At 40.0% G+C, this 26450-nt stretch overlaps 1 protein-coding gene across 2 annotated transcripts in view; it reads left to right on the top strand.

Annotated features, from left to right (window-relative positions):
• The window catches only part of THSD4 (thrombospondin type 1 domain containing 4), a 214888-nt gene extending 188645 nt beyond the window's left edge, over positions 1 to 26243 (top strand). Inside the window, exons 8-17 of one of the 2 annotated variants that reach the window (XM_066328521.1) lie at positions 2110 to 2285; positions 6061 to 6157; positions 7031 to 7273; positions 9534 to 9663; positions 11353 to 11557; positions 11846 to 12019; positions 20733 to 20906; positions 22983 to 23162; positions 25014 to 25158; positions 26009 to 26243. In XM_066328521.1, the coding sequence (XP_066184618.1) occupies positions 2110 to 2285; positions 6061 to 6157; positions 7031 to 7273; positions 9534 to 9663; positions 11353 to 11557; positions 11846 to 12019; positions 20733 to 20906; positions 22983 to 23162; positions 25014 to 25158; positions 26009 to 26151 (1667 nt within the window). In that variant the 3' untranslated portion in view covers positions 26152 to 26243. The remainder of the gene's footprint in view (positions 1 to 2109; positions 2286 to 6060; positions 6158 to 7030; positions 7274 to 9533; positions 9664 to 11352; positions 11558 to 11845; positions 12020 to 20732; positions 20907 to 22982; positions 23163 to 25013; positions 25159 to 26008) is intronic. The other variant, XM_066328522.1, reaches the window with a different exon arrangement.
• Positions 26244 to 26450: the final 207 nt, after the last annotated feature.

Raw genomic sequence — 26450 nt, 5'->3', positions numbered from 1 at the left:
TCCACAGCTTGATTATTAATAACAATTTAATCTTAGCCAGCTTTCTTTTCTTGAGCTCTTGATGATTCATTTATCTTATTTATTTAGCATCAATCTAAGAAAAAAATACTTAGATCATAAAGTTGAGGAAATGTTCCACATTAATAAACTGATGTAAAATCAGTCTCCAATACATTTTGCAGAAGTGTTTAATCCATAGTTGTTTGAATTAAAAAGTAAAAAAGCATAAATAGTGTATAAATAGCAAGCAAATAATGTGACTGGATTTCCTATTTAACCTGTATGCAATATTTTTTGAGCTGTAATTTTTCCTCTCAGCACGATATGAGGAATGATGAGGCCATTTCCATGGCTCATATTGTATAAAATATTTTTCCATAATAATGCCACAGTATAGAGATTGTTTTGTTGGTGAGTCAGTAAATGAGACCTTGGAAGCAAGTGGATTTTTGGCAGCACTCGAGAAAAACACATAGCATTAAGTAAAATAAAAGTTCAAAATGTGTGAATACATTTACAGGGTCTGATCCAAAGCCATGAAATTCATGGACATTTTTGCTTTTATAAAAATATTTCATCAATATTAAAAAACTTATAAATAGTTAGATGAAGAAGCAACCCCTCCAAGTCAAAAGATTTTGAATTTTGCAAACTAACAAGACAAGGGAGTGTCAGTGTCCCTCCTTCTGGGACATTGTGTTCTGAGTCCTGCAGCAAAGCAGAAAGACTGCTTCGATTGATTAGTTAAGTTAATTCAGATGTCTGGAATAGGTACAAAGAATAAAAGTTTTGTCTCTAATGTGTATTACTTTGGAATTAGTGGCATAAATTTAATTTCCCATCATTTGGGCCATGCATGTAAGTTTTTCCTAGTAGCATAAATAGTTGTGTATCATGCTGAGAGCTTTTTAACTGAGTATCACCATTGTTGAGACAGGCCAAAGAAGCAGCAGTCTCTGGAGTAACTGGTCCCTTGACCAGTTACTTTTTTTAAGTTCAAAGCTTGTACCTTGAATTTGGATTTTAAGAAGTAAATTACCAAGTAACATAGAGCCAAAGGTATTACTAGATTTTGTTGTCTCTTCTAAAGTTTTTATTTAAAAGCAAATTCTTTCTAATAAAATTGAAAATCTATGAGTAGAGCCTTTAGAGAAAGGGTTGTGTCATTCCTGTGTACTTCAGCAATGTCTGATAGGGTTTCAGCCTCAATATATATATATTTTTTAAAGAATGAAACTGTAATATTGTAATATATCCTGCACATATATATGGCAGGAATTTCTAACCTTAGGGACTGAAAATTATAATCACATAGACAGATAAAAAAAGTAGGAACAAGAAGGAACAGAGGCTCCTGTGTCACCAAACTACTGACTTGACCATAATAACAAAGGGAATGCACTGCCAGCAGGATACTGAATCCATATTTTATCAATCCCTGGCTAGCACCTGATTTTCAAGTAACTTTTATTTTTATGCAAGAAATCCTACTGGCATTTTCAGGATGCTCAGCACTCCAAGCAGTGCTGCAGGTCAAAACTCAGCAAATGTTCTGACAAAAAAAGTCCTGTTCTGAAAAGGAAGTGGATATCCAGCCAGAGGACTTCATAAGGAGTAACAGGGACATTTGGCAGCTCAGGGTACTCATGTGCCCCTACATTGTTTGTTCCTTCCACAATGTGTAATGCTGGTTTTCTGCAGCTCACTTGGTGTTTTGTTCTGCCAAAATCACAAAATAGTCCATGCGAGGGGAAAAAAGTGTAGGAAAACCACTTCCTTGGCATCCATGTGTGTTGTGTGTGCTGCTGGCTGGCTGAGAGTCACGTGGCCACCTGGGAAAAACTGTTGGAAAGTGTTTCCAAGCTGTCTTTGATTTTTCTTTTTTTCCTACAGCATAACCGTACAAAGCATTGAGACAGTTTTCTAAGATTGGTTTGTGTTCGATTTGCTGAGATTTTTCCCCCACAACTACTAATATAACCCTGCTCTTTTCACCAGCCTTGTTCCCTGGCCTCAGGCAAGTGTCCTGTGCAGCTGTGGGGAGCTGACTGGCAGCAGTGTAGGAAGGTGCTCTCCTCTGACCAGTTCCCTGTGTTTGTGTCCCTGCAGCCCTGCGGAGCCGCTCGGGACGCTCCATCATCAACGGCAACTGGGCCATCGACCGCCCGGGCAGGTACGAAGGTGGAGGGACAATGTTCACTTACAGACGCCCCAATGAGATCTCCAGCACTGCAGGGGAGTCCTTCTTAGCTGATGGGCCAACAAACGAAGTCCTTGATGTCTATGTGAGTTAGTATTTCAGTCATTCTTCCTGATGGAAAGGAAATTGTTCAGTTTGTTGTTAACATGCAACACTAAAATGGTATTCAGTACCAACGCTTTGTTGCTGTAGTTTTGAAATGTTGCTTTTGATATTTTACGCTTGTTTGGTGTGGTATTCATTTTGCTCCGGATCTTAGGAAATCTAAATCAAGCCTTTTTCTCTCAGACTTGACTGATGCAGTAGAACCAATTGAACTTGTTCAGTAAAGTAGAAATAAGGCATACAAATGTCCAGGGCTTTTCTTTTGTGAACTGGGTTTTTTCTGGATACTTTCCTATTGAAACAAATTTGGTGTAGTTCAGTTTTACAGTGAAGAAGCAAATGCTTAAGCCAGACAAGGCCTCTCACCATCTCACTTTCCTTTATAAGAAACAAGTCCATAAACCTGTAGAATGTAGGATTTGGAGCAGGGCAGTCTTAATACAAAGCTGTGATAGGAGACCATAGATAATGGCTGTTTGAGAAAGGAAGAGAGAAGACAAATCGTTTTTAAGAGGAAGAAATCATATTGAGAAAGCTTTTTACTTCAAATGGGATGGGTTTTTAGTTCATCATACTGAAAAAATATAACTGGAATTGATTACAACTTCTTCCAAGATAAATGGAGTGTTCTGAGATTATACACTCCCACACAGTAAAATCCATTTCTTGAAAAAACTGCATTAACTGAATATATGTTTCTTTCATCCAGCTGTGGCTTTTTTGTCCTTGAGTGCAATATGGGGTGGAAAAGTGAGTGTGCTGGATAATTTCACAGAAAAATTATTAGTAACTACCCTGATTACTAATCTGGGAAAAGTTAGATGCTTGCAAAGTTATTCCCCATCTGCATGGTGTCTAATAAAGAAATGTAATAATTACGCTAACACTAGAATCATTAAGGTTGAAAAAGACCTCTAAGATCATCTAGTCCAACTGATCCAAACTTCTTTTCCAATTGATTGTAATGTATGACTGGGAAAAGCCTGGAAAAATAAACAGCTGGGCTCCTAAACTGTGCAATGCCAGACTCTGTTTTTCAGATGTTCGTGTCATTGTGCAGTTACAGGGCTTGTGAGTTGAGGCTTGGCCCTGAGTTTTCATTTTTAGCCAATTAATGCCTAGTACGTAATGACCCAGAGAGAAGAGGGTCAGGAAGTGGATTAAACAGATATTTCCAAAGTCATATAATAAAAAAGCTTCAAGTTTTGATGTTGTTTGATGCTTGTTTTGATGTTTGATATTGTAATGTTTCAGTTTGGGCTTAGAGACTGTAAAAAGCTGCCATGATGGGCGTAGCTTTACCAGCTTTACTGTAGCTGCTGCTGTGGATTGCCACTTCTGATTTGTCTGGACTCTCACCTGAGATGTTTCTGGTTGATAGGAGGAATACTACAATTCAGATAAGATGATAGTTTAGTCTCTTTTTAATATAGTATGGCAAGATAAAGGTGGATAGTGCTAGATGGAAGGAAATCAGTGCTCAATATGACACAGCCTCTCTCCCGGGTTTGCAATGTGCAGCCAAGCAGATACAGATGTCTTTTTTCAGACTTACAGTGCCTGAGTCTTGTAATTCTCCATTCACCCATACTCATGGTCTTTATGCTCTGTGTAGAAAAATGAAGAGATTTGCAGATGGGGACGCCAAATGGTTTTCTGTTCTGTTTTCCTGAGATCATGCTGCCTTTCTTCCACTCTGAAATGTAGAGGAAAAAGCTTTCTGATTTACAGGAGGTTATAAGTAATAAGAAAAAGAGATACAATTTCTGTCCAAGTCTGAAGTATACATTGCTACGAAGACTTAGGTCCACTAACTCAAAGCAAAACTATCATTTCAGGTCTTTTCCTGCAGGAAAGCTGGAACAATATACTAATTAGGGACCTCATCAGTTAAGCTCCCTCTAAAACATGCCTGTCAGTTGTTTTGAGAAATGTGATGGGAAAACCATCACATGGAAACCACGGGGGAGTTGTTCCTGGAACCATCTAAAGAACAGGGTCCTGGTTCTGGAAGGGGAAGTGTACTGCTGGTTCTACTGCTGAAGCCAGTTCACAGCTCTTGGTTCTCTCAGGACCACAAAGAGGGTGTGTTTTTTGGATAAGAAAGTGACATTGGAAGGACCCAACCTTACAAAAAAAAAAAAAAACCTGCAGGCAGTGCATTATTAGATGGTTCAGAAAAGTGAAAGCTCTCTGAGGAGTAGCATTTAGAGGAGCAGCTATTATATTTGGCAAGGAAAGAGTGATTTTGACATAAGTTTAAACAAAAGTCTGAATCCCTAGTTGGTATTAATAGATGTGAATTTAGTGAAGCCTTGGAGCGTTAGTTGTGCTCTGCTGGGTCACTGAGCCATTAGGATAGCAGCATGTTTTACTTTTAGGTCCATGGATTGTGAGAACCAAAGAGCCAGAGCAAGCTCTGGTGTTTGCTTGTGGGCTTGTTGTTTTGGGTTTTTGTTTGTGTTCTGGTTTGATTTGGTTTGGTTTTAAAAGGTACTTTGAGTATAGTCTGAGGCTTCTGTCAGACTAATCTCCACAGATTCAGGCTAAAACACAAGTGTCAGTTGGAGCAGTACTGAAATAATGAGAGCTAAAGTGGTGAAACAGCAGCTCATGACACCCTGCATTTGGAGTGTGGGTATGCTGAGGCTCAGAGCAGCAATGCAGTAGGAGTCACTGGGAATGGAGTGTGCTGCTGACAGTTTAAAAAAGCTGTCCTAATCTTTCTCAGGTCCTATTGTGCCCAGCTGTGTAAACAAGCACACGCAGAGTAACAGTGACTGTCAGAGTCATGCTCCTGTCCGCTCACCTGGGCTTGTGCAGCAGCGCTCTGAAAACCCTGAGCTTCAGTTCACATTTAAAGGAGAAAACCTTCTGGTTCCTGCCTGTGTTACGTAAAGAACACGTTGGTAGAGTTGTGCTTTGCTGTGAGGCAGTGGCAGTGTGGCTGCACTTGTGTTGCATCTTTGTTCAGTTGAGAATGAATGTGGAGGGATGCAGGAGGGCTGCGGGTGATCTTCAGCTGCTGCAGCAAGTCCATGGGCTTTGGGATCTGCTCCTGACCTTTGCTGAGCAGTGCTCATGGAGAGGGCACCAGGACAGCCCAGTCTGAGCCAGTGGGCTGTGGGGGCTCCATGGAGTGCTGAGGGAGCTGCAGGGTGCTGGAAGGAGCAGGTGGCTGCAGAGTAACACGTGTGCTGTCTGCAGGTGCTCCCCTCCAGCCACTGGGGAACCTTTAAAACCACAGCAGAGGCTGCATGTGTAGGGTTGGGCGTTGAGGGGGTGGTTTCTGCTTTGTTTCTACTTTGCTTTTGTTACCTCCGGTGTCTGTCGAGTCTCTGCTATCTGAGAGTGTTTTGATGACCTTAGGACCATCTCTTCTGCTGCTAAGGACTGTTGTGAGCCCCTGTTCCTCCTGTTGCTGAGGTGGGAGGCCATGGCTGGCACAGCCCACAGCACATCTTGGCTCCAAGTGTGGCAGTCTTAGGGTTTTCAAAGAAGATTTAGACAAGCAGTTTCTCTGCCTTTGTAAGCTAGCTCAATTTGCAGACACAGGAACTTGTATTTTCTTCTTTGCAAACAGTAACTTGTATTTTCTTCTTCTTGCATTTTTTGGAGACAGCCATTAACCACTACTTCTATCCCAACCAGTGATAAATGATGTTATGTAGCTGATCAGTTCAAGTTGATATTGAAGTATTAGTAGCATAAGAAGTGGAAGAACTCAATGAATGTATGACTGGTTTTCTTTTTAGATGATACATCAGCAGCCTAACCCGGGTATACATTATGAATATATCATTCCAGGAGACAATGTCATTAGTCCTCAGTTGATTGCTCACAGGAGGCCAGGTAAAATGCCACCATTTCCTTTTATCAAACACATTTTGTTACTTAATAAACTAATGGAGAAATTAATACCAATGAATTCAGTGTAAATGCTGCCATTGATCTGGGAGAGGCCCAGAATTTCGTGTTGAATGAGAACTCAGCATAAATTTGGTAAAACTCCAGTGAATTAAAACTGGCAGGGTTTATTATGCTTTAGCTGGGAATATTACTACTTTGAGTAGGAGTGTTGTAACCATGTCTCTGAATGGAAATAGAATATGATCTTTCTTTTCAGAGTCTTTTTATTTTGGAAATCATTTAAAATAACCCTCCACAGTTCCCCTTTCTTCTTGCAACTGGAGAGGATCAAACAGAACTATGTTCTCTTCCCAGACAAGAATCTGGGCAGCTCCTGCCTGAGCTGAGGGTATGTGCCCTGTGTACTCCTAGGGAGTTCTGAAGGGCAGGAGAAATTCTGCAAGTGAATTTGGTCCTCGTTTTAATGTTCGTGAGATGCTTTGAGAAATCTCTGAGTGTTTGGTATGTTCATAACGAGGAGCGGCTGTGCTGTGACATGGGGAGGCACAGAATGCAGAGCATGGAACAAAACAAAAATGCTTTGGGAAATTTTGACACTGGGTGCATTAACTCTGCGTTGTCTTTGGAGATTCTTCAGGTTTTAGTTTTTAATGTACATGCTGGCTCAGGCTTGGTTATCTTGGTTTAAAACAACACAGTCTTTGCAGGTCACTGTTAGGCAGTCCCTACATAGCAGATTGAAGCTTCTTCCAAGTTTAGTGATTCTCCAGTTCTGATTATTAGAGAATCATAACACAGACTAATATTTTCATGTGAGGCTCATTATTTCACTTTTCTATTATTGTCCTTCATCAGGGGAGCCACTGAATGGTCAGTTAGGAATGCCAGAAAGTACAAGTCGTGAGGATGAGGATTTGCATAGAGAGACGGACATTCTCACTGGACAGGCAACTGGAACTTTTCCAGTTATTCAGCCAGGAAGATTTCCTTCTCATCAGCCAGAAAACCAGGTGCCTGCTATGCAACCACCAAGACAAAACCGAGAACACAACTGGAAACAGGTTGGAAAAACTGAGTGCACTACGACATGTGGGAAAGGTAAATGCTTTTTTGTATGCACAAAACACCGTTAGACCTACTGTTTTCTGTTCTCTTACAGCCAAAAGTCATTTCACTACTATTACCTGCACTTACATTTACATCAGTAGAAACAGCAAAATTAAAAATAGAAAGCACGGAATTTATAAGGAAAGATACGACATTTGCCCCTGAAAGGAAATATTTCAGCATTTATGGCAAGCTGCTCTCTCCCATACCCTTGATAGACAGCTGCTTTCCTCAACATTCTTTGGCATTCTTTACCATTCCCTTTTGCCTCTCCAGCTTTGTCAGATCCACCCACTGTGCTTTTTGTGTCTTTGTCAACAGTTTTCTGATCTTCATGGGAAGGTTTCACAGACATTTCATCAGACATCTTTGTCTCATTGGGTGTTTCAAATCTGATGTTTTAACAGGGAAGAAGTGGGGAGGAAAAGGGATGGAAAGGGCCTGGTGAGCTTTTGGGAAGTGCTGCATACACTGCTTGCATATGCTGTAAATATTAAGCTTTGCTGCCAGACATTCACAATGATCACAGATTCAATAATGCAGAACACGAGCAATTACTTGGAAGAATAGGTTTTTGTGATGGTAAAAGTGAAATCTTTTGTACTGTGCATATCCACCCACCACCATACCCATAACACTGCAGAGGTTTAAAATAAACATGTATCAGTGTGGGAACTCAGCTGACTGTCACCAGTTCGTATACATGTAGAACATTTGCTTCTTAATTAGTTTGAGAGAACTCTTCATGAATTTGGTCCAAGGCCAGATGAGTGTCCATGTTATAGCTACAGACAGAGCTGAGAAAATCCAGCATATTGATAGCAATCAAAATTGCTTCTCATGTAAAAAAAAAAAAAAAAAAAAAAAAAAAAAAACAAAAAAAAAAAAAAAAAAAAAAAAAAAAACATTTCTCCTTGGAGAAATTACTGCAAAAGCACTAGAGCTAAAATACAACCAGTAAAATGCAGACTTCTTGAAGTCAGCCCTTTTGTGGAGAAAAATATTTTGGTTGGCATTTGGTTGTGCTTTTCCTACAAGTCATATAGGCAGAATCCATAATTGTGTCTGATTATTGGCTAGCAGCAATCAGTCTGTATCAACTACTGAGTGACTGAATATTCAGGGTGAATTTTAGTATCCATATCAGGTAATTTATGGTGCAGTTGCAGGAGCACATCAGGGTAAATGTATTCTTCCTTTCCATCATAGAAATCTTGGTTGTTCATGCCATGGCCTTTATCGACATTGGCACATAATTCCTGTCCTTTCTGCAGAGATCTGGTCACTCTTGGCAGTGGTACTAATGAAATCTGAGTCAAAAGGAAGACAGCAAAACTGTAGGACTTAAGAAAAAAAAATCAAAATTAAAAAAATTAATTTCAGCCTCTGATTTACTCCAGGAAATGTAGCAGCAGAACTGCCAAAAATAAGTATCTCATTTCCCATTATATGAAGAATGTGTGCATGTTCTGATTGTGAAATTCAAAAATCCTGGATCTAGAGAGCCGGATCCTGAGACTGTTGAGACTGTGTGAACATTTCTTGTGATCTTGGTGTGAGATGCCCATGAGTCCCTGATGGCCCTAAGGCATTTCAAGCCAAACTAGGTTATACAGGCTGACAAAGAAGGGAGTGGAAAAATCAAGAAAAATCTGTACTATTTAAGGCTTTGTTTTCATTTTGCATCATTCGGTATAGGACAGTTTCTGCTTTTTTTCTTTCCTCTGTGTTTTCCATTGTCTTCTACTTCATTTCTTCATGCAAAAATATAGATGATGGTTTTTAATATTTTTTTTATGATCCACCAAAGTTAAATAACAGTAGGAAATTCCAAGTTGCAAGAAGAAAAAAAGAAGTTATTTTTGTACTACCTAAGGAAAAGGGAGGCTAAATTAGCAGTTTTGATGAAAACCTGTGAGATTTCAAAGCACTCTGGTAAAACTTCAGCTTTAGAGAAAAGACTGTTACCTTTTTTTTACAAAGTGAAAATGCTTCCCATGAGAACTGCCACCAGCTCTTGTCCTAGATTTCCATTTAAGATGACTGAGCAAATAGATCTGCTGGAATTCGGACAGTGTGGGAAGTGCCACCGCGTCCTGTCAGCGCTTACATTTGGAAATTTTGGATAAAACCTTTGTCTGTGTTTCCTGTTGTCAGGTTACACTTTTCTTTTCTGCATCAATGTTGGATGCTGCTGTTATTGCTGCAGAGTCTTTGGCAATTCTTTGCCTAATTGTCTGTTTAATTTCAGGATCACAGTACCCAATTTTCCACTGCGTCAACAGAATCACTCACGAGGAGGTGCCCGAGGGTTACTGTGACAGCAGCACCAAACCCATTCCAGAAGAGGAGGCCTGCAACCTCTTCCCATGCCCTGCTTTGTAAGATACTGTCATTTAAGTCAAGTGAAATAAGCAATATCATTGAGATCTTGCATGTCAAAGAGGCTGTTCTAAGTAGGAAAGCAGTTTGAGCTTCTAAATACAGTGCACTGAACAGTGCACTTGTAAATTTGTTATAGTGGATTTTTTTCCTGTAGTTGTTGGTGGCCTTCTTCACCTTCACAGGAGGCAGTAGCATGCAGAGTAGACAAAAGGAAACCTGGGGATGAGTAGGTGTAGCAGTTTGTCAAAATGTGTGTGACTGTTCAGGCAGACACGCTCTGTGTGCTCTCTGTGGGTACAGTTTTCTAGCGGGAGCCTTCTGCATATTGCCTGTGTGCAAGAAGAGGCTCTGCCACTCCACAAGAGAGCAGTGTGCTGTAGTGGCCATACTGTCATTGTTTAAAGATGAGATAGTGCTCACAACAGCCCCCTTTCATTCACCACTTTTCCCTGAATTGAGCAGTTCCTTGGCTCCAAGACTGGGCTCTGAGGTGGTGGTCCTTGTCTCCAGCACACTGATACAACCAGCTCGGGTGTGCTTTCCTTCTGAATCACACTTGCTGTTGGGAGACTGCGAATTGCAATTGGCTGAGAACTTGTTTGAAGCACTCAAAAATTAAAAATAGAAATAAAAATTGACAAAACAACCAAAAGGACAGTTCCTTCAGGGTGTATGCCAGGAAGAGAAAAGGGTTAAACCCAGTTGCCTTTAGAGCAACTTTGTTTTGTCAGTTTTCCATCTCTCTTATGGTTATACTCTCAGTTCTCTACTGGGCAGCAAGTGGTCACTCCTTATCCCAGGGAAGTTTCTAATGATGTATGTGCCCTTACAGGCTCAGAGGTGACTCTCTAATGAGTTATTATTTCCTAGTGCATATTAGATACTCAGGAACTTCTGATGTCATTTACCTGGAGATGGCTTCTCTCACCAAAAGCATTCTCCTCACCTTTTTATTCTAACAACTCACATTCATTCAGGATAATATAGAGTATAAACAAAGAAATGTAAATATTTAAATGCAGAGATTTTGCTTGCTGTCCACAAGAGTTCTGAAATAAAACGTGTTAACAGTTCAGATACTTCCTTTAGGTGTGTGTCCGTCTGCATGCTTGTAAAGAAAAAAATTGAAAATGATGTGTTTATACAAAGGTGACTAAAATAATACAGTGAAATTTTGGAATGAGAAAGATATATCTAGAGATTTTTTCAGTCTCTCAAGTTAATGACATTTGTTTATTGCTTATCATTTACTGTTTCAGTTTTACTGATGAATGAATCCCTGGATACATTTTGGTGATTTTTGTGTCAGTGGTCTTTTTAAGAGGCTTTGCTGCGGAAAAAATTTTATGCAGCACATCCTCAACTTTTGAGGAAGTGTCGTCAGAGCAGTAATATATATTATAGACAAATTCTTTTAAAAACCAAGCAGCTATTACAGATTTAAGTAACGTTTTGAGATATGTTTGGAGACCATGAACTGTGCAATCTGTGTCCATGCTCATTATCCAGCCTCTGCAGGAGGGCTGCAGAGTGTAAACACGTGAAGGGATCGTTGTACACACAGAGGCTGAAGTGCCATTTTATAGGATTCTGTGCCAGCATCAGAATCATGTCATTCCAGTTCTGTTAAGATCAGTGTTAGAGAGTTCTTTGTGGGACTAAGATACCCTTTTTGTTCTCTTCAGCTGGGATATAGGGGAGTGGTCTGAGTGCAGCAAAACCTGCGGGCTGGGAATGCAGCACCGGCAGATCCTGTGCCGGCAGATCTACGCCAACCGCACGCTGACAGTGCAGCAGTACCGCTGCCAGCACCTGGAGAAACCCGACACAACCAGCACCTGCCAGCTCAAGATCTGCAGCGAGTGGCAGATCAGGACAGAGTGGACCTCAGTAAGTAGGATCCATTCATTTGGGGCAGAATGCCTCAGAAAGAATAAAAAATTTTCTTCCAGGTATCACTAATCAAACATTAATTTGGTTTTGGTTAACACAAGTGGAATATTAAAAGCCTTGGAAATAAGGGAAATGTGAGTTCAGTAAATCCCTACTTGACTATGACTGTCAGTTTCCTAACCAGAAAGATGTCTTAGCAGGAATGAATTAACTATGGCCCCAGCTCCCTGGGAAACCACTGCAGTCCTTGCACGGAGTCCTGATGCAGCCTCCCTTTTGTCACAGTGTTCAGTGCCTTGTGGAGTGGGGCAGAGGACTCGGGACGTGAAGTGTGTCAGCAACCTTGGGGACGTTGTTGATGATGAGGAATGTAACATGAAGCTGCGGCCAAATGACATCGAGAACTGCGACATGGGCCCCTGTGCCAAGAGCTGGTTCCTTACAGAATGGAGTGACAGGGTAAGGCTTCTCAATATCTTTATCCTGCCAAACCTTCTAAAACAAGAGCTTCAGAGTTTAAAAAATATACATCTGTACAGCCATACAAGGAGTAATCTCATTTTCCATGTTTATTCTTGGTCTTTTAAACAGGCAAAAGCAAACAAAAAACTAATGTTCCCAAGGGCTTCTTGAGTTTGTGTTAAGATACAAGAATGCATAGAAGGGGCAAGCCTGTGGGTACATGGCCAAATGTCCAGACTTAGAATTGGCCCTGAGTCTGATCTTTCCAAAATATTGAGTGTGCTGAGATTTATTATTCTTCCTTGCTTAGTGCTGAGTCTCAAGATTCAGACTCTTAAAAGTTTCCCCGCTGTTTTTTTAAGGTATACAGATTTGAGGCCTGATGTCTGGGTTTAAATTCAATCCATAAACCAATTATCTCATAGGTGTGAAAAGAGGGGAAGAAATTCATAAACTCAGGCAGGCTTGATTCAGGCTCTTACATTTTGTGAATGTGAATGTCGGGGTTAATTTTCTTCCCATGAGTCAGATTCTCTGCATGAAAACAATAAAACCATTGGTGATTTAACTTGTTTTGTGGTTGGGCTCAGAGCTGTTGCTCAGTGGTGATATTTATATGCTTTCATTAAGAGGCTTGCAAACATGGGCTGAGAAAAGCCTGGTACTTTGGTCCCTCTTGTGGATGCTTGCGTATCAGTTTCATCTGTAGGCAAGTTCAGCCTTCGGTTTGTAAAATCCCAGTTTTATCTGCCTTTGCTTTGGCAGACAAATAACATAATTTATCAGTGAAGTGGTAAGATTACATTCGTAACTTCATGATTTCACTGTTTAGATCACTTTGTGATAGTACCTCTGAAAGGCAGCAATGTCAGGCTCATAGGCTGGGCTTGAGTTGGACACTCAGAAGATTTTCCACGTGGTTTAGATGCCAAGATGGAGCAGGGACTTCACGAGTAGGGCAGGTACCTGCTATGTCACAGAACTTGAAAGAGGCTGATCAGACTCTTGCTACAAGGTCTGCAAAACTTTCAGCCCCTAGACAACTCAAGTAGATTTTATAAAGAAAACAAAAATATAGATTATTAGATCTGTGTCACAACTTTTTTTTCCACTGTATGCTCTTGCATGGACAGAATGATACCAGGAGAAGCAGAGGTATTAGTGCAAAGGGCAAAGATTTTGCTGTACAGAAATGGAAGTGCTTTTTTCCCCCCCCGGCTTTTTTTTTTTTTTTTTTTTTTTTTTTTTTCCCTTGTAAATTTGTTCTTTGTACAGTGCTGTTAAATCCATTCTACCCTCAAAGACATCATTTGGCCCAGCTGCTATCACCCAGTGCAGTTCCACCACATAAAGCACAGACATTGCAGTGAAAACTCTAGCACCATTCTCTTCATTATTCTACACTGATATTTAGTCCTCTGCAGAATTAAAAGCAGCTTTTGAGCTGAAGGTTATAACTGTAGAATGTTATTAAGCTTATTTGTACGTGTTAAATGAGACGTAGAAGTGAAGCAGGTAATGTGGAAAATGTTGGAGTTTTTTTCTTACCACAAACTTTTTAGGGCTGGAGAGTAAAGAATGGATTTTGTTACCTTCTCAGTTTATGTAAGTGCACAGATTAATTTCTTCCAAATGCTTGCTACTGTAGTTGGCATTAGTCACCATCACTTCTGCCAGGAGTGGGTTTGGAGCTTGATTCACAAAGAGGATGTAAGAAACAGCTTATTTCAGGAAAAAGGCAGATTTGAGGTGGAACATGCAGGATGTCCTAAGATTCACACATACCTCATAACTGGGATGTTGAGACGCTGAGGGGCAGTGATTGCAGTGCAGGCAGTGAAGTGCAGCAGCAGTGAACAGCTTTGCACAGTCAGGCTCTTGGCCATCAGCTGTCCTCCTGTGCCTTGAAAGGGCTGCCTCTTAGGAGCAGAAATTTCTCTTTGTAGAGGAGTGTGTTTCTGTTGAAAGACAAGAAAAGAATTCTGTCATGGCATAGAAATGGTCATTCCCAGATGTATAGGCTTTGCATGTGTCATTTCCCCAAACAATTCCTTAAAAAGTACTTGAAGCCAAGCCACACTTCAGCAATAAGCATAGATCAGCGATGGGCAGCCACAAATGGTTCAGATAAGCAGCCAAAAGTTCAAATGCTTTAAAAAAGCTTGTTCAAACCTCTTGAGTCTGCAAAACTGTGGTGGAAATCTCACAAGAACAGACCTTCTTTGTGAGATTTATTACATGCCTACTTCAAGTCCCAGCTGGAAATACCACAGAACAGTCTTTCCCATTGTATTTTGACATTTCAGCCGTGCTTAGAAATAAGAGGCAAAAGAACTTATCATAACTTGTGGAACTTTGAAATGGTTGAGTTCAAACTTAGTTACAGCTGGAAGAGAAGGCCTTTTCTGAACTCACTTTGCAAACACTTCATGTGTGCAGTTGCACATGTAGCAAGTAGAGATTTCCAGAAGCCTGTCAGAGATTGGTTAGACACGTACTTCCTCTTTCAGCAAGGGATGGATCAGACTTCCCTGTCTGGATGGATGGGATGCATGGGCCATTACAAAATAGCCTTGGTGAACCAGTGAAACATAAAGAGAAAAATACAGCAACATAAAAACTACAGTTGTCTTTGCTGGCAGCAAATGTTCAATTTCAGGATTTGATAACTGTGGTTAATACATATTCTGCACTTATTTGTGCAGAATTTGACACATATATTCTTTAACACTGTTTTAAGAAAAGAACGTGGTCGTATTTAGGAATAGTGAAAAGATTTTGTGTTTTCTTATTTTACTGAGACCACACAAAGTTTTAATTGATGCTGAAATCACACTAGTTACCTGTATTATCGTTAATAGTTTCTGCGGTTCGGAACTAGATGATTATATCATTACTTTTCCCAAAATTTCACTTCAGCAATATTACATATGTGCAGTTAAAAAATCTGTACAGCACATACAAGTCTGTGTGTAGGAGTTGTGTTTCCTTCCCAGGGTGGGCTGTATGTTGCTTTACCCTGTAAATAACACTTGGCTGCCTTCTTGCCATGTTCTCCAGTTTTGTTTTCCCACAATGTATTTATGTATTTTATGGGCCACCTGTTTTGCCCCTTGGCATTGACCTCCTTGGTGTTGGTTTCTGCACACACTGAATTTTTATATATGCAGTTAAAAACCCCTTCATGTTCCTAAGACAGTGTAGTTCTTGAGTTGTGGTGTTTTGATAAACAGCTATCAGAGTCCATTGAGTCCATGTCACACAAACACTTTGACCTGCAAAGCTTACGAAGTGTGGGCCACCATGTGCACTCTGGAAGGGAAGGAGGGAAAGCAATTCACCCCTGGGAAACAAACGCTTCTTTTCTGAAAAGTATATACTCCTGTTCTTTGTATGGGAGGTTGGTCTAAACACCATCTATTGATATGCCCCAGGCTCAATCCTGAGAGAAGCAGAAATTTTTACCCATTTCACTGGAACAGATTACAGGTTAAAAGTCTGTAGTAGCAAAGTGAGACTGGTTGGTCTTACTTTGTCTATGCCTGTCTTTGCATTTATTGCTCTATCATGAGCATAAATAAGACAATTAACTTAAGTTTCATGGCTTTGACTTTTATATGATCTTTAACCTCTGTTGCCTATAGAGAGTCTGGACAAACTTTTGTGATATTTTTATGTGCATTTGTAGAAAGATTGCTTCCTGTCTCATAATTCTCTAAAGATGTCATACTGCATTAAAGCAGCAGAGTTCCACCAAACAGCGTCCATTAATCAGTAGAGTAAATCTGGTGAACCTTACTGAACTTAGCAACAAAATAGGATTGATGGGAGCAGATGAGATTCTTGCAAACATTTCACTTGACTGATTTTTTGACAGCTCTAATTGCTGGAAAGTTTATTTCTCCTATGGGTCAGGAACAGGAAACTGCGTTCTTCTGATTTACAGCAATGGGAGACTCACCAATGATTCCTTCCAGCTAACTGGAGCATTCCCCTCCGCATTTTTGTTTATTCCTCATTGCCATCTCCTCTGTTCATTTGTTTCTCATTTTATGTTTAGAGCCTATTTAGAAAAGAAGCCAAAATACAAACAATTCTTAGATGTTAATGAGATTCTGCGGCCAAAATAAAACCTTGGGAAGAAAGAAAGAATGCTGCACATCAGGGAACGTAATCAAAACAAACCAAACACATGCTCTGGATTTCACTCTTCATTAAAAAGAGTAACAGCAATGCTTCTGTAATAATCTTCTGCAAGAGAACTGTAGTAAAGGGACAACTTCATAAAAATCAATATATTATTCCTCTCAGTTCTAAACATTTCCTAGAAGGTTCAAGAGGGTTTGTTGACCAGTCAAATGTGGAACCACCAATGAATATTACAGCTTACACTATTCTTTCACGGCTTTTTATTTAGATCTGGATACTTGACATAAGATCTCCTGAATCTTGGGGAAAAAAGAAAAATCACCATTAAGCTTGTGCAAGAGTTCATTATTTTTTATTATCACTGTTTATTTGTTTCAGTATTAAACGAAAACAAGATAAAATACCCTTTTTCATTGATTTCATGTGAGATTCATATGGAAATAAAAGGGTTGCATTCTTTATGTATAAATACGTAACTCACTTCATAATTTGCGATGAAACATACAGCCAGGAGAGTTTGAGAGAAGGGTGGCCAAGGTGTGCAGAAATCCGTGTTTCCTTCTCTAGCTCAGAGTCAGACACAGCCCAGGGACCCGGGGACAGTGTGGGAATGGGGCAGGCCGGGCTGGGGCTGCACAGCGAGCCCAGGACAGTGAGGTGCAGTGGCTGGGAAAGGGCACCTCCTGAGGAAGAGTGCTGGAGCAGGGCAGAGGCTGAGGGAGAGCTGGGCCGTGAGCAGGCTGTGCCGGGGCCCTGCAGGGTGCTCTTGGTGCCCTCAGGCCCTGGGCAGGGCTGGCAGCTCCCCAGAGCCGGGCACTGCAGTCTCTTCCAGTGCTGGTGGCACCTTGGGACACTGCCGGACTGAGCGGCACCTGCTCTAGGCAAAGGGAAACGGTCTAAATCTAGCGATCAGAAAATGCAGGGCAAAAAGGTGTTTCTTCCTACGCTCCCTTTTTGATTTTTTTTTTCTTTTGTAAGAAATCAAGGCAGCTCTCAGTGGGTTTACGTTCTTTTTTAAATCTGCCCTGGTCTTGGAGCTGTGGCAGAAGTGATCTTCTGAAATACAATTCTGAGTGTATTATTGGAAAAACAAGTGTTACATAATCTGTCTAAAATCCCTTCTGAAATGGATTTTCTTGGAGTAGGTCAAATAATGCTGAGGAGTTTTATAAATGTATTTGAAACATAGATGTTTTTTACAGTAATATCAGGAGAATGATTGATAAAAGTCTTTACCATCCTGTGGGAAATAATTAAGGTGATGAAGGTTAACAGTGTAGTAGACAGAAATCCTGCACAAATGGGGTTGTTTTACTCAAACTCAATTGATTGTTAGTTAAAAATTTAATTAAGGCTGGCAGTGATACTGAGGCCTGTGTGAAAGCTCTCTGGAGAATTCCTGCTGCCACTTTCCTGTGGTGTGCTGCCCCATTTGAGGGCAATGAGTAGGGCTGGCACAATAGTGAAGGGGAACTGGCACTGCTAAAGGGGATTTTTTTGCTCTACCCTTGTCTTGTAGCTGTGACAAAAATTCAGGCTTCCCCTTAGAGTTTTCCAAGTTTGCAGGAACTTGCCTTATTTTCCTGGACTGCTGCTCAGTTGTTTTCCGACAACTATCAGAGCCCTGAATGAGGGGTTTTATTTTTAGTTTTTAATGGGTATGGAAAGCTTCTGAAATTGAACTCAAGAGGGAAGGACCTCAGGAAGAGGAAAAATGGCAGACTCCTTAAAACACAGACAGAGGTTTCTGAGGAATTTGTGCCAATTAAAACAAGACTGTGAAACAAAATATCTTTAATAATAGGACCAGAATAAAGTTGCAGCTTGTGAAAGTTCCTCATGTTTCACAATGTTAGGTTATGGCAGTTACTGTGTATTAATGCAACAAATCAATGGCACCAAATTGAAAGTAGTGGGTGTGTCAGTTGTGAAAACCAAGGGGAGAGGATTCATTATCCAACTCCCTATTCCCTGCCTTGGACTTTAGAAATCTGTGATTTTCACAGAGAAGATTTCTGCTGAAAAGGAGATAAAAACATGAAAAAACAAATACATAATGCGAAACATTCAGGTTTGAGTTTGCTTTGTAAATCCTTAGAGGGTAGTTAATCTGTAGTAAAATCTTGCAGCAGAGAGTGGAACAACCCTATACCTTCCCACTTGGTATTTCCTCTGTTATTTGATATGCAAGCCTAGTTCATAACATAATCATTTAAAACATAAGACTAGGGAGATTTTCTGGATGACTTTACAGACTAAATTTGTTCCCAGCTCTGGTTTGCAAAGCAGAAAAGCAAACTAGATTGTCAAATGAAAATTAGTTAGCAATAAGAAAAGTATTTGCAGAGTATCTGCATTAGTTCTCTCTGCTTAATGTAATTGAACACACTTGGAATGGGAACAGCCCCAGAATTGATTTCCTCACAGTAGGTCTGGGTGGGAGCCACAGTGTGGGGCTCAACTCACCTGGGAGTGGCCTGTCTGAAATGGGTGTGGTTTAGTTGTAGTTTATGTGAACAGGAAAATGTTCATCACTAGCACAATTTACATTATTCTTGCATTTTCAAGATTTTGCCACTTTAGCTTGAAAAAAATGAAATTAGCATGAAATTGGTTTGCTGAGGAGGTAAAACTGTTTTACATACCTGCTTGAAGGTGGAAAATTTTGTTGTGTATCACCAACAGAAAAGGTTCATTATGTTACTTCTAGGCATCATTTGAGAAATGCTTAATTACTTGCTCTTGCAGATGGAGGAAGAAACCTGAACTTCTGGTTTTTCAAAAATTGTACTTTGTTAGAAAAATTGCTTCTAAAGAGTTGAATCACTCCTTTGGTTTTCTAGGTATTCCATTTCAGTAAAGCTTTGCTGTTCTATTTGAACATCTTGTGAAAGAAATCAACTTGCTGATAGGAAAAGTGGTTTTCTATTCTATATCTGTGAAATAAGTGTAACATGACTACATGTTTCACACAAGTAACCAGTGTTCCTCCAGGCAAGTCAGTGAAGAGCACTTTGCAACCAATTGTGCTCTCAGTGCTGGTCTCTCTGGAGAAGATGAGTGACTGCTTTGGTTGGTCGTCTTGTTAACAGAGGTGTTGTCATGGCATCTGCTCTTTTGCAGTTAACTATTGGAAATGAACCCTGACACTGTTACCAATGGCAGCTAAATCAAGTTAATGGTCAACTTTGTGTCTCATTACAAGTTTTTTTACTCATTCCTAATCAATAAAATTTTAAAAATGTTCTAATGCAGAGTTGTATTCATCCACAAGGAATGCAGTGCTCATTGTGGAAGCAATACACAGTTTCTCCTAATTACATTGTATGTTAAAGATAAAATCTGAAATACCAATCAAATGCATCTTCTTCTCTCATGTATTACATATTTGTGGGTTTCTTTGCATGTGTAATATAATTGCTCTGTTTAAATTCCATTATATACATGCCTTTCTGTGAGCAGCACATAGGTTTTTCTTTTATGTTAATGGTTTAGACATGGAATGCTAAATGCATTTTAACAGAAAACAAAAAGGAAGATCAAGAAATAATTAAGCAACAAAGGGACAGTCAAACATGAGACTTCATTTCCTTGGCATGTTTGTGGTTTTCAAATGTCAGTAGTTTGATGCTGCTTAGGATTGTGAAATACCAGAGACTTTCCTGCTTCAGTAGATGAAAGAGCAAACTCCAAGGGCATAATTGGAATTTATCCTGTGATTTGTGAATGACGTGCATACTGTCTTTGAATAGGTGGCATAAAAATCTGCATATCACTATTTAGTAAGAGCTTTCAGAATTTAACAGTGTAACTTTGAGAATAGTGAACATTAGTTACTGGAAAGTCATATCATAAAAAGCAACATTGAATGGACATAAGCTTCTATGGCCACCTCTTCTAAAACCAATTTAAAACTTAGAGTTGAAACATGCTGGGCAATAACTCGTGATAGTTACAGTTATTTACTGAGGATTTACCTGAATCTTTTGAAATGACCTGTCAAAAGAATTTATATTTTTCTACTTTACTCTGTCAGTTTGTTATATGGAAAAGTTCCAGGATGTACTTTACCTAGTGCCACAGCCCTCAGAGTCTTCTACCCTTGTCCTTTCAGCCAGTGTAAGGTCAGCCTGGCTGACAGCTTGAATGCTTGGAGGAGAAACTCTGAGGGCAAAACAAGGGCTGAAGCAGGACTGCTGTCTGAAAAGCCTCTTAGTGAAATTACCCATTCTCAGAGCTACTAATTAGGGGGAAAAAAGATGAATAGAATGAAAACTGGGAGAATTTACAGACAGGGAGGAGAAAGGAGAAGTAAGAAGGTTAACAAAAAGCTATAAACAGAGAGTTTTCTTTCTTAGCTCATCTTTTCATTTTTGACTGTAAAGACAGGTACCACTTATAATGTTTTCAGAAGTATGAAACTGTAAGACAATTTGCTAGAGCTGAATTAGGAGTACAAATAATTGACTTTGCATAAATGAGAGACCTTCGGTGGCTGTCCCTTGCCGTTTCCCTGTGCAGCTGGGGGCTCACGAGTGGCCGTGTTGTGTCTCTCTGGCAGTGCTCGGCCGAGTGCGGGGACGGGATCCGCACACGCTCCGTGGTCTGCATGACCAACCACGTCAGCAGTTTGCCCCTGGAGGGCTGTGGCAACAACAGACCCTCGGAGACGACTCCCTGTAACAATGGGCCCTGCGCGGGCAAGGTGGAGTGGTTCGCTGGGGGCTGGACACAGGTAAGCCAAGCACAAATCTAACGTGTCTGTTGCTTTTCTACTGGTATTTTACTTTTCAGCTTGTATTTTGGTGCAATAAAGATATGTGCCATAAGGTATTTCGTCATCTCTCCCAGAATATTTTGGGTTTTTTACTGAGTCGGTGTTCGATACTTTTGAGCATCTGCTGGGTTTTCTTACCTCGATGAAAAGAAAGATTTTGTTCTTCTTCTCCTCCTATCTTCATTTTTTTACTCTTCACCTACTGACCCAGTGTATTTCTGAAATGAATGGTGACAGAATGTTGCTCAGCATGTTCATGTAAACACTAAAGTAATGGATTTGCAATTCTTAAAGTAGAGCCTTTGTGATCCTGCATAAATGCAGGGAGATAGATACCTATACATATGTATATGGATGAAATTTCCAAACGATAAAGAAGGCATAAAACCAATGGCTAAATCCAAAAGTTAGCTTTGGGGGTGTTGTACTGAAAGTCATTACAATAGGCAAAAGAACACCTTTTGGTTAGTGGCCTCTACTGATAGTCTTTCCGCAAAGTAAATTCTTCCCTTCATGCACATCTAGTAGCCCTTCTTGTTCCAAATGAACATTTCTGCTGTCAGTCACCAAGGCATTTCAGGAGCTGTTAACTCATGCCCAGGCATTTATGTCCATTTGTGTAGGCTCTGGCATGGCCTGGAGAGCCTTTGGGACTGCTGGTGCCAGCACTTGGTGGAGCTGTGCTGTTAATTCCCTGCACTGCAGATCCCACAGTCCTTCCAGGACATAAGGAGCTGGAAATTAAACTGGTACAGTTGAGGAGGAGGTTACAGGGCTAAGGCTTTCAAGTGTAAGTAATAATTATTGTGTATAAGGGTATGTATAAAAATAATAACAAATTCAGATTTAAAAAACCTTTATCTGCAGTTCTAATAACAGATGAAATCTGGCCTTGTTCCTCAGACTGCTCCAGACAGTGAATAGGAGCTCTGTACCCATTTTTACTGCACTGGGAGGTGTTCAGTCAGAGCATCCTGACTATTCTTTTCATTCACCTTCTTTCTTTGCATGGAATGGAATTGTTTGATGCACACAAGGGTACAAAGTCTTCACTCATCTGAAAGCTGTGTCTGACAACATCAGTTCTACTGGCCAAGTCCTGGCTGGTGTGTGGTGTTTTATAGCAAAATGCGAGCAGGGGGTCGGGCAGAGCAGGAGGGAGCACTGAGGGCTGGCCTTCCTGTGCCAGAGCTAAACTGGGGTGTTCAGATGGTGCCTGTAGGAGGAACCATTAAAAGAGATGCTTTGTGCTAAACAATGTGCAGTTACTCTACTTCCTGTAATTTATTTGGGTGCATTTATCTTAAGGTTCTTCATTCAGCTCAAGAGTTTTGTGGGAATCTGTTAAAGGGATTGTAAATTCTATCAAAAATATAAAGAAAAATCCCCAGTGTTAGGACCCTGTCATTGGTTTAAACTGGAAAAAGCCTTCTGAAAATCATAATCCTTTATGCAGCATAGAAACCAATGTGTTGCTCTAATCATCATCTAAAAAGCTTTTTACAGGTGCCAGAAACAGTATTGTGTGTGTACTTAACCTTTAAATGGGCAGTAGGAATCCAAGTGAGTCAAATCCGCTTTTCAGAACTGGAACCAACGCTACATCACATAGATACTTGCAAACATGAAAATAACACCCTGGCAGATCAAGGCATTTTCTAAAAACAGCAGAGAATGTGAGGCTTTGTAAAGCTGCAGAGCTGTGCTCTAACCTTATAACCCTCCAAAGTTCAGTGCAGCACATACGATCCTGCTTCAGCAAGAAACAGTACCACTGTTTATGGAGAAAGTGAGTTATGCTTCTCCTTTGATTAGAAAAATAAATACCACTTTCTTTTTGTAGCTACAGGTAAAACTACACTTTGAGAGTTTTCCAGAAGTACACTTAGAGTCATATGTCTTCTTCATGAAGATAATTAGAAATATGGTTTAAGTCTGTGGTACCATGTGATGTGGAGAAATGTTGCTTTGTAAACAAGTTGAAGGACATGAGAAGAATAACAGATTTTCCCACTTTTTTGTTCTCTGGTGCAGTGCTCTACTGAATGTGGTAGTGGAACTCAGCAGAGAGAAGTAATTTGTGTTAGGAAAACTGAAGGTAATTTTGATGTTTTGAACCCCTATGAATGTTCATATTTGGAAAAACCTCCCAGCCAGCAATCCTGCTACCTCAAACCATGTGGATCTAAGTGGTTTCATACAGAATGGAGCACAGTAAGTCAATCATGTTTTCCTGTGTCTGTACTTTGTTTGATACATTTTTTTCTGTTTATATTGAAAGAGAACACCATTTGCACCCATCATGAAAGTGATTTAATTTTGCACAGGAATGATAATAAAAAAGAAATCATGCTCTTTGCCTGGTGGAACATAGAAATTCAGGAAGCATCTTGACCAGAAAGAGACACTGCATGGTGATCTTTTTATCATTGGTGTCTTCTTCATAGAATCTTCCTGTTTTATAAAGTTAGTTTGGCCCTTACAGTGTGGTACACTTAGAAGTTCCTTTCAGATCTCTACTTTCATTAAAATTAAGGAGCATTTAATAAAGAATGAGGGATATGTTCATTTTTTAGAGTCAGTTTTACCATAGTATTTTACTGTAAACTCTTCACTGTAATACTTAGAACTTCACTGAGAGAAAATGTATTATGCAACTTTATGTATCTTCATTTTCCCCTGGAAGTGGACCAGCTACATTCACCACTGTGCCACAAAATGCTTCAGTTTCATCTATCTTTCTGTGATTTCCTATATCTGACATAGTTTATTGGGCTTTTACCCAAAAACCCTCAACATTTTACTACTAAATACATATCAGAAAGTCCATTGTCATCTTAGAAGGAGACGACATCATATCGAATGCAGGAACTTGGAGTCTTTGTTGAGCCATAGGTGAGATTGCCAGTGGCAGCTCTGCAATGTGGATGCAGCTCAGAATGGTTTGTGTGAGGTGTGATGTGAGTCTTGGTGCCATTCTAAGTGATTAAAATCTCTGCAGAGCTGAAGTTCCTGTGGCTGGATGTGGATGTGATAATTGCAGTATTCTGTACAGGCATGTCACAGGAGTGACTCTAGAAAAACCCATCTTCTCTTACTGTTGCACAGGGCTGCCCTTTCAAATGTGGGTAAAGGTTGTACTTAAAGGTGAAAAAGCAGTTAAACAGTATAATATACGATTTTAAAATCATGATAAGTTGTTTATGCAATGTTAGGAAAAGAAAGAATTATGCCAAAAAAAGTCAGAAAGAAAACATTCTTACTAGTTTTGGGCTATTAAGGTTTTAGTTGTAAATGACCCAAGTTTAATTAAGTTTTTGAGCATTAGGTCAAACTGGACAGTGAGCCAAATCTCAAAGACCTCACTCAGGCAAAATCCTTGGCCAGTGGGGATTTGCTTCACTACGGGCAGAAATGTGTAATAATTGGCTTTAAAAGTACCATAACAAGCAAGTAGAAAAGTTTCTGGCTTCATAACAGACCCTGAAGGAGCACAGAAATATTTCCTTTAGAAATTCAAAGAAACTTAAAATGCTTAGTAAAATCACTGTGCTGCAAGAAGTGAAAAATAATTGAGTGCTAGGAATAAGAGGTAATTAAAATTACTCCTGCTTATATATAAATGGCAAAAGGAGCAGTGGAGGGCAGGACAGTCAAGTACCAAAGTTCAGTGCAGTTAAGTTCTTAAGCAGGAAATGTGAACACTGTAGGAAGAGTAGATTTGGGAGATACATCTAAATGAGCTGAGAACAACCAGACTAATTAAAGAAGCAGATGCTAAGTAATAGATTCAGAAAGGGAACTGGTCTAGCTTGATACCAGTTGCACAAGATCCACTGTGTTTATTTTTCCAGTTGTTGCTTCTTTGGTCAAAAATGTTTGGGAATCTTTAACAAAGTTTTACCTGTATATTAAGGCTTTCATAGGTAGAAAATAAAAACCAGTCCGGTGAAGTTGCCAAAAAGCTGCAGTGATACCTGGGTCTGGCCTCAAGGTTCCCTTGTTCACTTCCTGTTAATTACACATCTCCTATGGGCTTCATGAACTTCAGCTTAATTGTTTCAGTGTTCCAAGTCGTGTGAAGGAGGATTTCGGGTTCGGGAGGTGCGGTGTCTGTCGGACGACATGGCAGCCAGCACTCAGTGTGATCCACAGCTCAAACCTGAGGAGAAGGAGCCGTGCAATACACAGGATTGTGTCCCTGAAATAGGTAAGGCACAGGAAACTTCGGCTTCAACTATGGAACTCCATCTAGTGGAGAAGTTATTTTATAGTACTGCAAAGGCTTTAATGGTATATTTTCTTTATCAAGTTCAGAGTTTTGTTTTTACACAAAATACAGCTCTTTTCTATGCTTTAAAAGTAGATTTCCAATAAAAATGTTTTCCTTGTAATGTGTAAGAAACTGGCTTATTCTTGAAGTTGCTGAGAATGTGAGAGATCTGCTTCTGTGCAAATGGTACATACAGGGTGTTTTTCTGCAGCCTCCTTGCATTCTCCAAGGTTTCTCTTGGAAGAGTATTTAAAACAAACAAACAAAGAAAGGATCATTATATACTGTTTTTGGAAACAGGTTCTATAAGAACTAACAAAACTAAACTTAAAAGTATTAAAATTAAAGTCCAGTGAATCAATTTCCTTTTATATATAGTAAATACAGAGATGCACTGAATTTGCATTGGAATTAATATTCATCTCATACAGATTTGATTTGTATAGTATTGAGAATGACTAGGAGGAGAAAGATGCAAGAATTTAGAGACAATTTTAACGCTGAATGGTCTCCAGCAACTTTCAGTTGAGAATTATTCAACATACTTTAAGATAACAACATTAAAACCTGGGAAAATGGGGATAGCTACATCTCTTTCATGCTTTATGTATCTTTATATGAAATCTTAAATAATCTAGCTTATTTGCTTCGAGAAGCTGCTTTGACCTGACAATGAATGCTCAAACACAGGTCCTAGGGGTTTTACGTGGCAAAAGGAAAGGAATTGGTTATTTGTTGCTCTAGTACTGTTTCCTTTAGTTTCTCCTCTCTTCCTTTCCCTCTGCAGATGAGAACTGCAAGGACAAATACTACAACTGCAACGTGGTGGTGCAGGCCCGGCTCTGTGTGTACACCTATTACAAAACAGCCTGCTGTGCCTCCTGTAGCCGTGTGGCCAACAGACAGCCAGGCTTCCTGGGCCGCAGATAACACACCCTGCCCACTCACAGCACCACGGCACTCTGCACAGGCAGCTCTGCACTGCTGCTGCTGCTGCTGCAGCACCTGGAGCTTCCTGGAGATGGGGGTTACACTGCTGAGTGCATCAGACTATGGTTAAACCTCACACCCTTGCAGTTACAGTTATTGTGCAGTTATCTCTCTTAGGATGTTTGTTGTAAAATCATGATTCTTTTAAAGCCTTCATTTTTGATGATACTATTATTTGCACCTGCTCGTCAGATAATTACTTAAGGAACGTACTGGCCTTAAGATAGTGAAATTAATAA

Source organism: Sylvia atricapilla, chromosome 13 (assembly GCF_009819655.1).
Source record: "Sylvia atricapilla isolate bSylAtr1 chromosome 13, bSylAtr1.pri, whole genome shotgun sequence".
NCBI classification, from domain to species: domain Eukaryota; kingdom Metazoa; phylum Chordata; class Aves; order Passeriformes; family Sylviidae; genus Sylvia; species Sylvia atricapilla.
Note: the sequence above shows the minus strand (reverse complement) of the source record. Positions and strands in the feature narration are given on the sequence as shown.